Source organism: Acomys russatus, chromosome 8, assembly GCF_903995435.1.
Source record: "Acomys russatus chromosome 8, mAcoRus1.1, whole genome shotgun sequence".
NCBI lineage: Eukaryota > Metazoa > Chordata > Mammalia > Rodentia > Muridae > Acomys > Acomys russatus.
In genome coordinates, this window is record NC_067144.1 from 52,821,350 (window position 1) to 52,834,568 (window position 13,219).

Here is a 13,219-nt window from a genome sequence, read left to right on the forward strand (position 1 = left end):
TTGTGTTGAAGTAGGAGATTTTTTTTAGTATTGCTTCTATTTCAGTAAGGATCTGTTGATATTGCTTATCTGATTTTGACTTAACTTTGAGATGTAGTATATATCTAGAAAATCTTTTGTTTCTTTTAGGTTTTTTTTTTTTTTTTTTTTCCCAGTTTGGTGGAGTGCAAGCTTTTAAAGTATGTCCTTATTATTCTCTGGATTTTTACACTAGTGTGTCTGTTTTCATGTCCTTCCTTTTATTTCTTATTTTGTTAATTTGGATATCCTTTCTCACTCTGCCTTTTAGTTAATTTGAATAGAACTTTGTCAACCTCAGTGATTTTTTTTTTTTTCCTCAAAGAGAATTTTTCTCTCTTTCTGTCATTGATTCTTAGTATGTTTTCTATTTTATTGATTTCAGCCAAATTTCATTATTTCCTGCCATCTTTTTTTTTTTGGGTATGATTCTTTTTGTACTAGGTCTTCCAGATTTGCTGTTAAGTTACTAGTATGAGATCTCTGCAACTTTTTTATGTAGGCACTCAGTGCCACAAACTTGCCTCTTAGGGCAGCCTTCATTGTGCCCGTAAATTTTTCTGTGTTTTTAATTCATTATCATTCTTACCTAGAAAGACTTTCATTTTTGCCTCATGCCATTTTTCATTCAATAGTGAGTTATTCAGTTTCCTTAAGTTTGTAAGCCTTCTACTGTTTAATCTGTGATAGTTGTATAGCATGCAGGGTGATATTTCAATTTCTTTGTATCCATTGAGATTTATTTTGTATTTGAGTATGTGGTCAGTTTTGGAGAATTTCCCCAAGGTGCTGTGTTTGGGTAAGATTGTCAGTCAGTCTCTGTTAGGTCCAATTAGTTTATGGTGTCAGTTAGCTCCAGCACTTCTCTACTTAGTTTTATCTGGATAATCTATGTACTGAGAGTTTGGAGAAGATCTGGTTATCTGCTGGAAATGGGGGCAGGGTGGGAAGGGAGGTGTCAGCCCATGGTCTGCTACAGAGCTGGAGATGAAACTGCTGGCTTGGATTTGGAGGAGCAGAGGGAGAGGTGAACTTTATTCAGTTCACTGTAACTTTCTGGATGATTTGGGGGCAGACCTGTATACTTGTTGCCCCTTAAGTTCCCCCACAAACTACATGGGAGGCAAAAACTGACAACAAAAGTAACATTTTCCTTTAAAGCAACTCTAGCATACTAATGAGAGATACTTTCTATGCCTAATAATACTGGAATATGAATAGTTCTATTACTTATAGCTAATACATATTTGCTTATTAATTATTTTACTATAGTACTTAAAAATTCACCCCTTTTTAAACTTGTTAACTATTTTTCTTCATTTAAACTTTGTGGTTTGCACCAAATTAAAAATATGAAAAGCCTTAGCTGATTTGAAATAAAAATTAACACACTAAACAGTGAGACTTTACCAGATGTATAAGTAAATATACCTATACCTATGTATAGGTTTCTTATATTGTGCATTTGGAGTTCATTTTGTTTGAGGATACTGCTAATAAATAAAGAAAATTGTATATGCCAGCTCTTTTACTTAATTATCCTTTGTTTCTTTTTTATTAGAAGTGGCCTTTGTTTATGAAGATCTCAACTCCATTACTGATTAAAGATTTTTTAATAATAGCTATGTCAAATGTTTTTGGTTTTGTCTTTTTAAGATACGAGGAGGAAAGCTCATGATCACTTATACCCGTAAAAGCGACGCTGGCAAGTACGTTTGTGTTGGCACCAACATGGTGGGGGAACGGGAGAGTGAAGTTGCAGAGTTGACCGTTTTAGGTAAGTGTATTTTTATCTAACATCATCTAACTCCCGTAAAACATACTCATCATTATTATTTTGTATCTTTATACAAAGGGGAAATATCATCTTTAATCAAAGTATATAAATAACCTCCTACATAAGTCAGAAAGAAATTCCAGTATCCAGTATTTGGAGGAAAGAGAAGGGATGAGAAGCAATCAGCAAACAGGTTGAGATTTTATTTTTAAAGGCAAAGACAAGAGATTAGTGTGAATATAAACCACAGTAAGAGGTCTATAGAAGTGAGCATCTATGTGAGATAAATGGAAGTCTGACCTTACTGAGCATCCTAACGGATTTTTGATTCATTCATCTTCCAGAGAGGCCATCATTTGTGAAGAGGCCGAGTAATTTGGCAGTAACTGTGGATGACAGTGCAGAATTTAAATGTGAGGCCCGAGGAGACCCTGTGCCTACGGTTCGATGGAGGAAAGATGATGGGGAGCTGCCCAAATCCAGGTACAATGGTTTAACAATGTGGCACATCAATTTGAAATTTCTGTTTCGAGTCAGGCCGTGTAGATATCCGTCATCAGTGTCTTAGTCCTCGCTTCTGATGGCATCACTTTCAGTTTTTACTTCATGAAACTGTTGAACAAACTTCAAATTATTCTCTTTTCCAAGGCTAGTGATAAGTGGTGTTATATCCCCAACCCTGGATTGCAGCAATGAGCCCCAGTTCCCATGATCAGAATAGAAACAACAAAACAAAACAAAAAATGAACAAAAAACAACAAGCAAACAAAACAGTTCTTTGTAGCATACTATGTTGCAAAGCTAAGATGTGGGAAACAAAGTATATGAAATAAAACTTGGATTTATAATATCATCAATTGTCAATACACTTATCATGATGTATTTGCATTGTAAGTTGAGGAACACCTCTGATGTTTGAGTCTGGGGGCCAAGATAAAATTCTGGAGAGAGTCAGAGTCATGCTACAGTGGCTGTGGCTTGTCCACGGAGCATCCCTTAAACATATTTCTCTTCTGCTCAGCCAAATTTAATATAATTTTTTGCAAAGGAGTAGGTGGGAGAAGGAAGAAGGATGCAGCATTAACCATGTAACTCTGAGCCAATTAAAACTTGGACTTCCTTTTTATTAGCTGTAGTATAACTAGGAAAGGGTAGAAGTCAGGTCTTCCTGATATCTGTCCAAGCCATAAGTAGGAGAGGAGTAGAGATCTAAGAATTATGGAGCATTCTGATGAGGCAATGATATTGAATATTCTGTCATTTTCAAGAGGCTCTTGCCTCTTGTGTATTCAGGCAGCCCCATGTGCTAAGTATTGGCATTGTAGCTTTAGGATGGACAGTGTCTGTGCCTAAGGAACTTTATGAAAAACTTATATAAGCATTAGTAGCTCTTCTGGCACATAGATAGAGAATCAGGAGAAACTCGTTAAAGCAAAATGAACTATATATGCACACACAAACACACCCACATATGTATGTATGTATGTACGTATGTATGTATGCATCTTGATATTCTTGATATCCAGAAAAAAGTAAAATACTGCACATAGACAGAGATGTGGTAGGAAAGTTTAGCATAGCTCATGTACAAAGTATGTGGTAAACAGTCAGGTCAGGCTGAAGTTCTGGGGCCAAAGGATGAGGGGACTCATGCGGTAAAGAATTGTAGCTCCCATTGCATGACAATGCAGAGCCACAGAAGCTTAGGATGCGCTGGATTACTATCCAAGAACAAACTAGGTCTGTTTGAACGGTAGATGTTACTTCGTTCAGGAGAGAGGCTACACTACTGCTGTGGTTTTAACAGAAAAGAGTTAAGTTTTCTAGCAGATAAATGAAGCTAAAGCTCCTGAATTGAGAACACCTGAAAGTGAATGGATACCTTGGATGACATATCTGTTTCAGTTTTCTACACTGCCACTAAATCCTTGAGAAGCAAGGACAAGTGGCCTCTGTATAAAACAAAATCTCCTGGGTCATAACCTTCCTGCTAGAATCTAAAAAGTCAAAATGCATAAAACCTTTGAAATTAGTATTTCATAATGGTCCCATGCCACTTAGCTTTCCTTTGAGCACAGCAGCTTGAGGAAATCAATTGGTCTTTTAGAAAATGAATTAATTTGCATACAGAAAGGAATGCCATGTTGTACACATTGTTTCTAATTGTTTAGAGATTTGGCTACAGGTGACTTGATGCCTAGCTATAGCATGGGTTCATAGTCTGGTATGATCTTCCAAGTAGAAACCCACATAAATTTGTTTTCTTTTGTTATATCACCAGATATGAAATCCGAGATGATCATACTTTGAAAATACGGAAGGTGATGGCTGGTGACATGGGATCATACACTTGTGTTGCAGAAAATATGGTTGGGAAAGCTGAAGCATCAGCCACTCTGACAGTTCAAGGTAGGCAAGGAGAGGTGTTATCTGTGTGGTGGAGGAGGGGAGGACGAGGGGTGGGGAGGGAGGGAGGGTATGGGTGTGGTTTTTATATCATGAGAAATACAATGTCAATGCTTGCAGAATGCACTACTTATTAGCTTTTATAAATATAGACTTTATTGCTCTAAATATTTTATGTCAAATATCCAATTGGAACATTGTCTATATATTATATAATTTTGTAAGAAGTTGAATTAAAGTTTCAGGATTATGGTAAGCTTGATCTCAAATGACAATAAGCTTTAATCTCTGTATCTTGAAATATAGTGTCCTTCTAGACTTTTAATTAAATGGCAGTTGTTCCCATGAAATGATTGTTGTAGAAAGAAAATAAATTTAACATTGTTTCACGCCGTATTTCAGATGAAGAATGTGTAAACTTACAATACCAGGAGGATTCTGTAGGCCCAGAATGCATTGTTTGTTCACAGACTAGGGACTTTGCCTTTTTCTAGTCACATAATACCTATGACAAAACACATACTCCAAGTGTATCAAGTGGATAAATCCCACTTCTCAGCTAATTTTGATGGAGATTTCTTATTGAATCTATATGCTAAAGTGGATAGGATGTTCAGTGGCAGAAAAATCCTGAAAGTCATTTGTATCTTACACTGATGTTTACATATGTTTCTCTCCTCACCAGTATGGTCAGAATTCAGACATCTTCTCCATCCTTCATCATCCTTTTTCCTCTTTCTCCATGGTGTTATAATGACTACTTCTTTATTGTTTCTCATCTGAGAACATCTATATTTTTCCTAGTGAGAAATTCTTTACTGTGGAATTAGAGAGGCAATGACCTCCAAACACATCGTTGTAAAGGGTCCCCTGTTTTAACAAGTATATATTGTAAACAGGGAACATGGCTACAAACCACTTAGGCTGTTTCTGGGGTGACATTAGCAACACCTGCAGCCATCATCGGTTCCGAATGCTGTCTCTTCTACAGCTATTAAGAAGAAAAAGGTGGCTTTTGAGAGAGTTTCTCTACAGTGGATATCCACAAAAGAGCCTGTGGGCTTTTCACATTTAAAACAAAAAGAAAGAAAGGAAAAGACAACGAAAAAGAAGAAGAAAGAATATTTCCTTCCTGTCTCAAAAGCCATTATGTCCCACTTTGGGGTTTTTAGCTCAACCTCATAAAAACAAAAGAAGAAAAAAAAGTCAAGAACAAACATTGAATTTCTAAGGCCTCGGGTACTCCTTCTTCATCTAAGTTAGGCTTGAAATTCTTACTCAGGCTAAAACTATGTGAGAAGAACACCACTTACATTTAGAGAAAGCATAAATTCAAGAGATGTCACATCCAAGTTCAAAAGCCCTTCAGAGGCAGCGTAAGTGGCCACAATGAATACAAAACATAAAAAGGTGTGTCTATCTCCAGGCTACTGTGACAGGAAAACTGACTGTCACAGTCAGTTAAATATGTCTGACTTCATGCTGCAGATTCAAAGCCTTCTATCCTAGCAGGCTGATGCTAATATAAACAACAGTCATTCTGTTCCGTACATAGTGGGCACTGAAACCAAAATATGGTTTCTTCCTGCAGGTTTAAACTTAGTTCCAAAGCTAAGTCAGCCTTAAGTTTTCCATGGAATTCTTGCTGCCAAGTCTGAATTAATTTCAATGGAAAAATTGGTTACAAATGATCAGATCCAGAACCTGCCTGCTCAATTTAGACATTCTCATTTCAAAAACATTCGGGTTTCTATGAAGTTGTGAGGGATCTGTGACTAGCAGAGACTGTAGTGCTTCATTCAGTATTAACTGCATGCATTAGCATCACTGTTGATGTTACTTTAACATGTTAGACTAATTAACAATGTACTGAAGAAAAGCAACATTCTGATTCAGAGACGTAGCTAAGAAGCCATCAAGGGAAACATAAGACATTTGGGCTGCTGCTTTCTTCTTCTTCTTCTTCTTCTTCTTCTTCTTCTTCTTCTTCTTCTTCTTCTTCTTCTTCTTCTTCTTCTTCTTCTTCTTCTTCTTCTTCTTCTCTCTCCTCCTCCTCCTCCTCCTCCTCCTCCTCCTCCTCCTCTTCCTTCTCCTCCTCCTCCTCCTCTTCCTTCTCCTCCTCCTCCTCCTCCTCCTCCTCTTCCTTCTCCTCCTCCTCCTCCTCCTCCTCCTCCTCTTCCTTCTCCTCCTCCTCCTTCTTCCTTTGTGAAGATTTAGAAAGCATTAGTTACTACAAAGGGAGCTAATCAAAACTGACTCCTTTTGGTAGCAGGAATTGGTTACAACAAAGAGTTTAGCCGTGTAAAACTTTATTTCTATGTGGTTTCTATCTAGAGGGAGTAGAGTCAGTTTGCACTTAAAGGTGACATTTTGCACACTTAGCCATCCTTTCAGTATTTCGTTCACAGAATGTAGGTAGGAAGATCCCTGCATATTAAAATTATAGATAAAGTCACTTTAAATAGGCGTGGTGGTTTGATTTTCACCTCTAATACAGAGAAAATTTATTCCAGTATCTTAAAAAGAACCCTGACTTGACAATTCTTTCTTTTTTTTTCTTGTTCTTTCTTTTTTTGAAGCTAAATTCATTTTTATTTAATGTTTTACGTTTTGTAGTGTAGGTGATTGAGTTCAGTACCTCAGTTGCCACGGAGTCACCCCTATATACTTGATTCTGCCCTGTTTTAGATGGTATCTGTAAGATATTCTCAGATATTTCTTTCTTTCTGGGGTCTAGGATATTTCTGTGGCTTTTCTTTTCCTCCCTCCCTCCCTCTCCTCCCTCCCTCCCTCCCTCCCCTCCCTCCCTCCCTTCTTCCTTCCCTGTCTCCTTCTCCACTGGTATCCCTTCCTCCCTTTCTCTTTTCCTACTTTCTTTGTAATTGTGTGTGTGTGTGTGTGTGTGTGTGTGTGTGTGTGTTGTCTGTGTGTCTGTGCATGTGAAGTGTATGTTTGGGTGTGGGATGTGTGTGGTGTGAGCATTGTATGTGTATGCTGTCTGTGTGTTTGTGTGTGTGGCTGTGTTTATCGTTGTGTATGTTGTGAGTGGGGTATGTGTCTGTGTGTGTGTGTGTGTGTGTGTGTTATCTATGTGTGTGCTGTGTTGGTTATGTATATGTGTTGTATGCGCATGTTGTGCGAGGTGTTTGTGTCTCTGTGGAATGTGTGTATGTGTGTGTGCATATAGGTAGTTGTGGTGTGTCTGTGTGTGTCTGCCTTGCTTGTCTCTTTATGCTTTGTCCCACAGAACTAAATCTAGTTCCCATCCCTTCCTTGGCTTTTCTACTTAGATATTCTCTACTGTGCTTTAATAAGTACTTGTTAAAAGTGAAATACGAATATGCATTTTAACCTCTGCTTGAGTGGTAAAAACAGCACAGACACATACATCATGAGGGAAACCCAAGCAGCGCCTGGTGGCTGGATCCTAGCTGCCAACCGCCAACTGCATTGGATCAGAGCTGGAGAGGCTTGTGTGTGTGACTCATTCTGTCTGTGGTCTGTGTTTGGAAGCGAGTAAAACAGTAATCATTGTACTATTTGCATATTTTAATAACATCATGTTGAATATTTTCAATGTATAAAATAAAACTGACTAAGAAAATAAAGAAACAGGAAAATTTAGGACTAGACAAAAATTGTACCTACTTTTAGAGGTTAAGTGTATCCTAGGCATCTCATACCTGGGTTTTTGCATTTGTTGCATCTCTCCGTATAGGATGGATGCTTCCACATTTTAAAAATATGAGTTGTAGCCTTTGAGTTTCTGGGACCTAACTAGACTGGTGTATACTTTGTCACCTGTAAGTCCCCTGTGTCTCTTTGCATCAGGCATGACAGCCATCTGTCCCCTGTAAAAATGTCTCACACTTAAAGGGATAAGGCGGCTGTCAGAGCCATGTGACACCTCAACTCAGTCAACATACAAGAGCTTTTCCACTGGAAGGCATGCAGCTTGCATGTTTGTTTCCCCACCCAACTTTGAGTCCTTACATTGATTAACAGAATCCCCCTCTTTTGTTTTTTGTTTTGTGTGTATTGTTGTTATTGTTTGTTTTGTTTTTTTAAGACAGAGTTTCTCTGTGTAGCCTTAGCTGTCCTGGAACTCGCTCTGTAGACCAAGCTGGCCTCGAAATCACAGAAATCTGCCTGTGAGTGCTGGGATTTTGGGATGAAAAGTGTGCTCCACCACATATCTCTTTGGCCAAATCGCCCTTTGGTACCAGTTCTCCCATAGAAGCCCACTTTCAAGGAGATTGGCTGGCCTTTTCAGAGCAGTGTGACATCATTTCTCCTTACATAAACCTAAGATTAATGTGTATACATCTTTTAGATCAGTAAGAACATAGTATCCATTATTAAGAAAAAGGAATTTACATAGTAACTTTAAGGGAAAAATTGTCATTTTGAATCCTAGACTGTCTATGTAAGTAGTGTAGTATCTTATCATCAGAGGGTCACCCCCGACTTACTGTGTAGAACAGTCTGGTCTACAATTTACAGAGATCCGCCTGTCTCTGTCTCCGTTGTGCTGGGATTAAGGGTGTATGCCACCAGCGTCCTGCTCAACATTTCATCTCAATTCTAGTCAAAATCTTCAAAAATCTCCTGTTTTAGCGATATCAAACAACGAAAATATTCTGTCTATTTCCCACTACAGGCAAAAACAAAAACTTTCAAGCAAAACTCAAGCAAAGAAACAAGAAATTTCTAAGTCTTGTGTCAGGTGTGCCATTTTAGGCTTCAAGAAGCAAATCCTTGCCCACCATTCCTTGGAATTTAGTTGTTGTTAAGCTGTATTTGGTTTGCCCAGAAAGACTTGGCAAACATGTCTAAATTTCGGCCCTTAGTAATCTAGTTTGGGCGCCTTTTATTTCTCCCTTTCTACTGTCCATAACTTAGCCTGTGTCTCTTGGCTTTCTCCTGACTTTCTCCCTGAACTTTCTTAGGGAGTGGAAAATTGTGATCACCATTAAGCACACTGCAGTAAAGTCCATAACAATAATAGCCACAACAAAGCCCAAAGCTGGAAAAGATCCTACAGGCCTCTGTCATGGTGCCCTCCATTGGGTGTTGGTTTAGACCTCACTCTGTCAAAAAGGCTGATGGCCTCCCAATTCTGTAGGTTCTCAGGCTCAACCTGATTCAGCAGCTCATCACCAGAGCACAGGAATTTGTCTCTGTAGATGTGTTTCCACAGAGATGTTAGAAAGAAAAGGAAATGTTCTATGTGTTGAAAGAACTTGAAGAGGTTTCATTATAAATCTGGATCTTTCAAAAATAATAACTAAGATTGTGTTACAAATATCAAAGCCAGTGCTACAGTTATAATAAGCTTTTATAAAATAGACATTAGGTAGATTGATGACTATTTGAGGACACAAATTAGGAAAAGGCATTATAATTTTTATTCAGTAGTGGGTTGCTATGGAGTATTCCTCATGAAGTGCTTGATCTCAACCCTGATTCTGTTAACTAATCTGGTTGACTCCTTTACAAACATTAAGATTCTCTGCCCCTCCATCCATCTCTGTAATACAATAGTGTTTCTGCACAGTTCAGAGGCTGGTAAGATTATTCATGAATAAACAACATCCAAAACTCCTTACTATCCATGGCCTCTTCAGACTTGCATGGCCTGCTGAGGTCACTGTTTCAGAGCATGTCACTGCATCCTGACAGCCACACCACATGGTCCTGAGGTCCACATGCCATCTTAGTTCTGGAGCAGCAGCATACTAAAGCCAAATAAATTTTATACTAAATCAAAACATGGATTATTTAATAATGATGTTCATATTTTACTTATGGATAAAGGGTTATAATAAAGTTTAGCGGTATTAGGAAGTTGCAGTCTGCAGTACATTCTGCCTCGCCTCTATAAATAGTTCATCAATAAATAGCAAGAGTCAAGAATATCATAGTCCCTTTAACTTATATATTAAGTTATATATGTCCTTGAAATTCACTGTCAGAATGTGACTCAAGGCTCAAGAATAATTTGACCAATGGGAAGATAACATTGTTATGTTAGATCAATTATGCTCCTTATGTGACTAATTGAAATGAAGAAACAGCCCTGCTTGGAATAGTTAGCATAGCAAAGAATTTCTATTTAGTTCCTACTCAGAAAATTAAATTATGCAGAGTCCATAGTCCATCATCTTCTGTGGTTATCCAACATTTACTACCTGCAAATTTAAATCCTCATGGTTTAATCGTGCTTAATATTTGACTACAACTCTTTTCTCATTTTTGTAGGTGTTTCCTTATCATACATATATGCATGCATGCATACATGCATAAATACATACATTCATACATAGAACCATCTATGCATTTCTTCTGGAACTTAATTTATACACCTAAAAGACACAACCTAGTTTTTGTACCTCTCTTAAGCAAGAGATACAGTTCAGCACAGCCTGGGGCTATCGCTGTGTTTGAACTCTAATAAGTCATTGACAAGTGTTAAGATTGCCAGTTCTATCTTGGTAAAACTGAATTATTTTTCAAACAAGTGCTTAATATAGCTTAGTAGCCCAACTTTCAAAGGAAATTATATTTACTGCAGAATTTATAACAACTTTATAGGTTGTGACATATCTATAAAACATGAAATCTAACCAGAAGAAAATAGATGCATGGAGGCATGCTGCCAAGCTTTTAAACACTGTCACTGAAACTGTTACAATTTATGCCTCCTTTGGTATTTGAAAATGGTGAGACTTTTGTTTCATACAATTTTACTATCTTAATCAAAATGCATTACATTGCTTAATGGATGCTTGTTAGGTGGGCCTTGGGTTTTTCTTAGACTCAGATAATACTCTGACGAACTTGTTTTGGTTTCTCTTGTGCACGTGTGTGCTCCCTCCCCCTCTCTTTCTCCCCAGCCCAAGGATTTATTTTCAACATGTGTGCTTTTTTCTTTCAGTTAAAGTTAAAATTTTGGTTACTCCTACTGAGTAGATTTCAAAATATTTTGAAAACATGGAGGAAAAATATATATTTCTCTTTATTATGTTATTTCTAACAGTTTTATAAGATGTGTAAGTTACTTACTGCATTGGCAGTTATATAGATAGCGTTTCAAAATTCTTTCCCTTTTGAGTACTGCTACTGCAAAAGAAAGACAAGCATGCCTAGAATTTAAACTCTAATGTGCTCATTTCCAATTTTGCCTTCAGTGTGAAAGACTCTTTTGCTTAAGCAGGGCAAACTAGATAGTGTTATTAATCTTTCCACTCTCGTCACAGCTTCACAGATAAAGCAGCTCTTATTACTGTCACAATTTTATTTCCAGAGTGAATTTGTGACTCTATCCACAAAATGATCATGTTCCCACCACTGTGTCCCCTCAGTCACAGGAAGCTGAGCCGGATACAGACATCCACACAGTAGCCATTTCCTAGGCAATCACCTTTTATCTCCGTGAGTTGAACCATTAGGAAAAATCTAATCCCATTTTTTTGTGCACCTCTCTTACAATAGGAACTAAAGATTCTTAGTTCTCCTGTTTCTCTTAAGGGCTGAATGCTGCACCACTCAGACATAGGAAGCTATACGGCGTTATCTCTGTACACCGCTATGCACCACCACCCTCCCAGGCTCCTCACAGGAACCAGCTACTCTTTGATGCCTGAGACTTGCTTGCTTTTCTTTGCTTTCTTGGATTGGTATTAAAACAAAAAGCAGATGCCAGACATTGCCTGGCCAGGTGATAGTCTGTGATCATATACAGAGGTTCTGTAAATTTTTCAGCTCCTCTCTCAGAAGTGATTGGGTTTTTTTTTTTTTTTAAACCATTTTTGGTTTTTTTTGTTTTTTTTTTTTTTTTAGTTTTCGAGACAGGGTTTCTCTGTGTAGCCTTGGCTGTCCTGGACTCACTTTGTAGACCAGGCTGGCCTTGAACTCACAGCGATCCTACTGTCTCTGCCTCCTCAATGCTGGGATTAAAGGCGTGCACCACCACGCCCGGCTGTAACCATTTTTGAAAAGTTTGATCTGAAATCATGCCATTCTTTCCAATTCAGTGTTTAATTTTAAGCATGGCACAAATCGTACTGCTGTCTCTCCAAATTCACTGCCAGCATATAATAGCAATGCTAAAATGAGTTGTCAAAGAGGCATAAACTCTATTCTATTCCATGGAATTATATTGCCTTTTGCTTCTCACAGGTATTTATGCCAAGTATATAATGAAGGAGAAAAGTACATCCTCATTAGGATTGATTAGCCAGTGACAGCTGCTGGAAGGCTGCTCTTTAGAGTATGAGATTGACATGAAATGAGGGAGACACAAAGGCGGGGGAGGGGGGAGGCCCAGGCTGTCTTTGGGCTCACTTAATTGCTACTAACAGGATGTTTCCTAGAGCCTTTTCCTTGATGCCGAGCTGCGTGTGTCACAAGAAGCTTTGCTAAAGTGTCTCCGGTGCTACAGTTTATGATTGACCCCTAGTCAGGGCCTCAGTGAACTAGGAACTGGCGAGCAATTACAACTTTCAGTAAAACAAGAAGCAACTGTCAGAGGCTTATAGGAGTCTCGAAGTTTCTTCTGTCTTTGCAAGGAGCAATAGAACAGACTTAAGCATCTTAAGCATCAAAGAACGAATTCCCAGGATCCTTCACTTCCCTTGGAAGTGCAGCCACAGTCACATACAGAACAGTTGAAAGAAATGTCACATCCTTTCCTCTCCTTCTTTCCCATGTCTTACCCTACACCAGGAACCACAAACTCCTAATCTTCCTTTGCTTTTTAAACAGTTCCCAGCATTGTTCCCATCATTCTTGTCTTCCTACCTCTATTCTAATGCAGGTGTCTGGCATCTCTCTGGGAAACCACAGGACTCTAGCTAGTTTCTTTGTCTCCATCTTCTTCTGTAGAACCTTTCATCTTCTGCTTGTTCTCTTACCTAAAACACGGAATCAGTTATGTTAGTTCTTCCGTTAAACTCTTATCATGGTTCCTATCTCGCTGTAATAAGATCCAAGGCTATTTCTTGTGCAAACTACCTG

General features: G+C 38.3%; 1 protein-coding gene across 1 annotated transcript in view; it reads left to right on the plus strand.

Moving 5' to 3' along the window:
• Positions 1-13,219, plus strand: part of Robo1 (roundabout guidance receptor 1) — a 719,482-nt gene that overhangs the window by 600,397 nt on the left and 105,866 nt on the right. Inside the window, exons 5-7 of the mRNA XM_051150136.1 lie at positions 1,675-1,795; positions 2,140-2,278; positions 4,077-4,204. Coding sequence (XP_051006093.1) covers positions 1,675-1,795; positions 2,140-2,278; positions 4,077-4,204 — 388 coding nt within the window. The remainder of the gene's footprint in view (positions 1-1,674; positions 1,796-2,139; positions 2,279-4,076; positions 4,205-13,219) is intronic.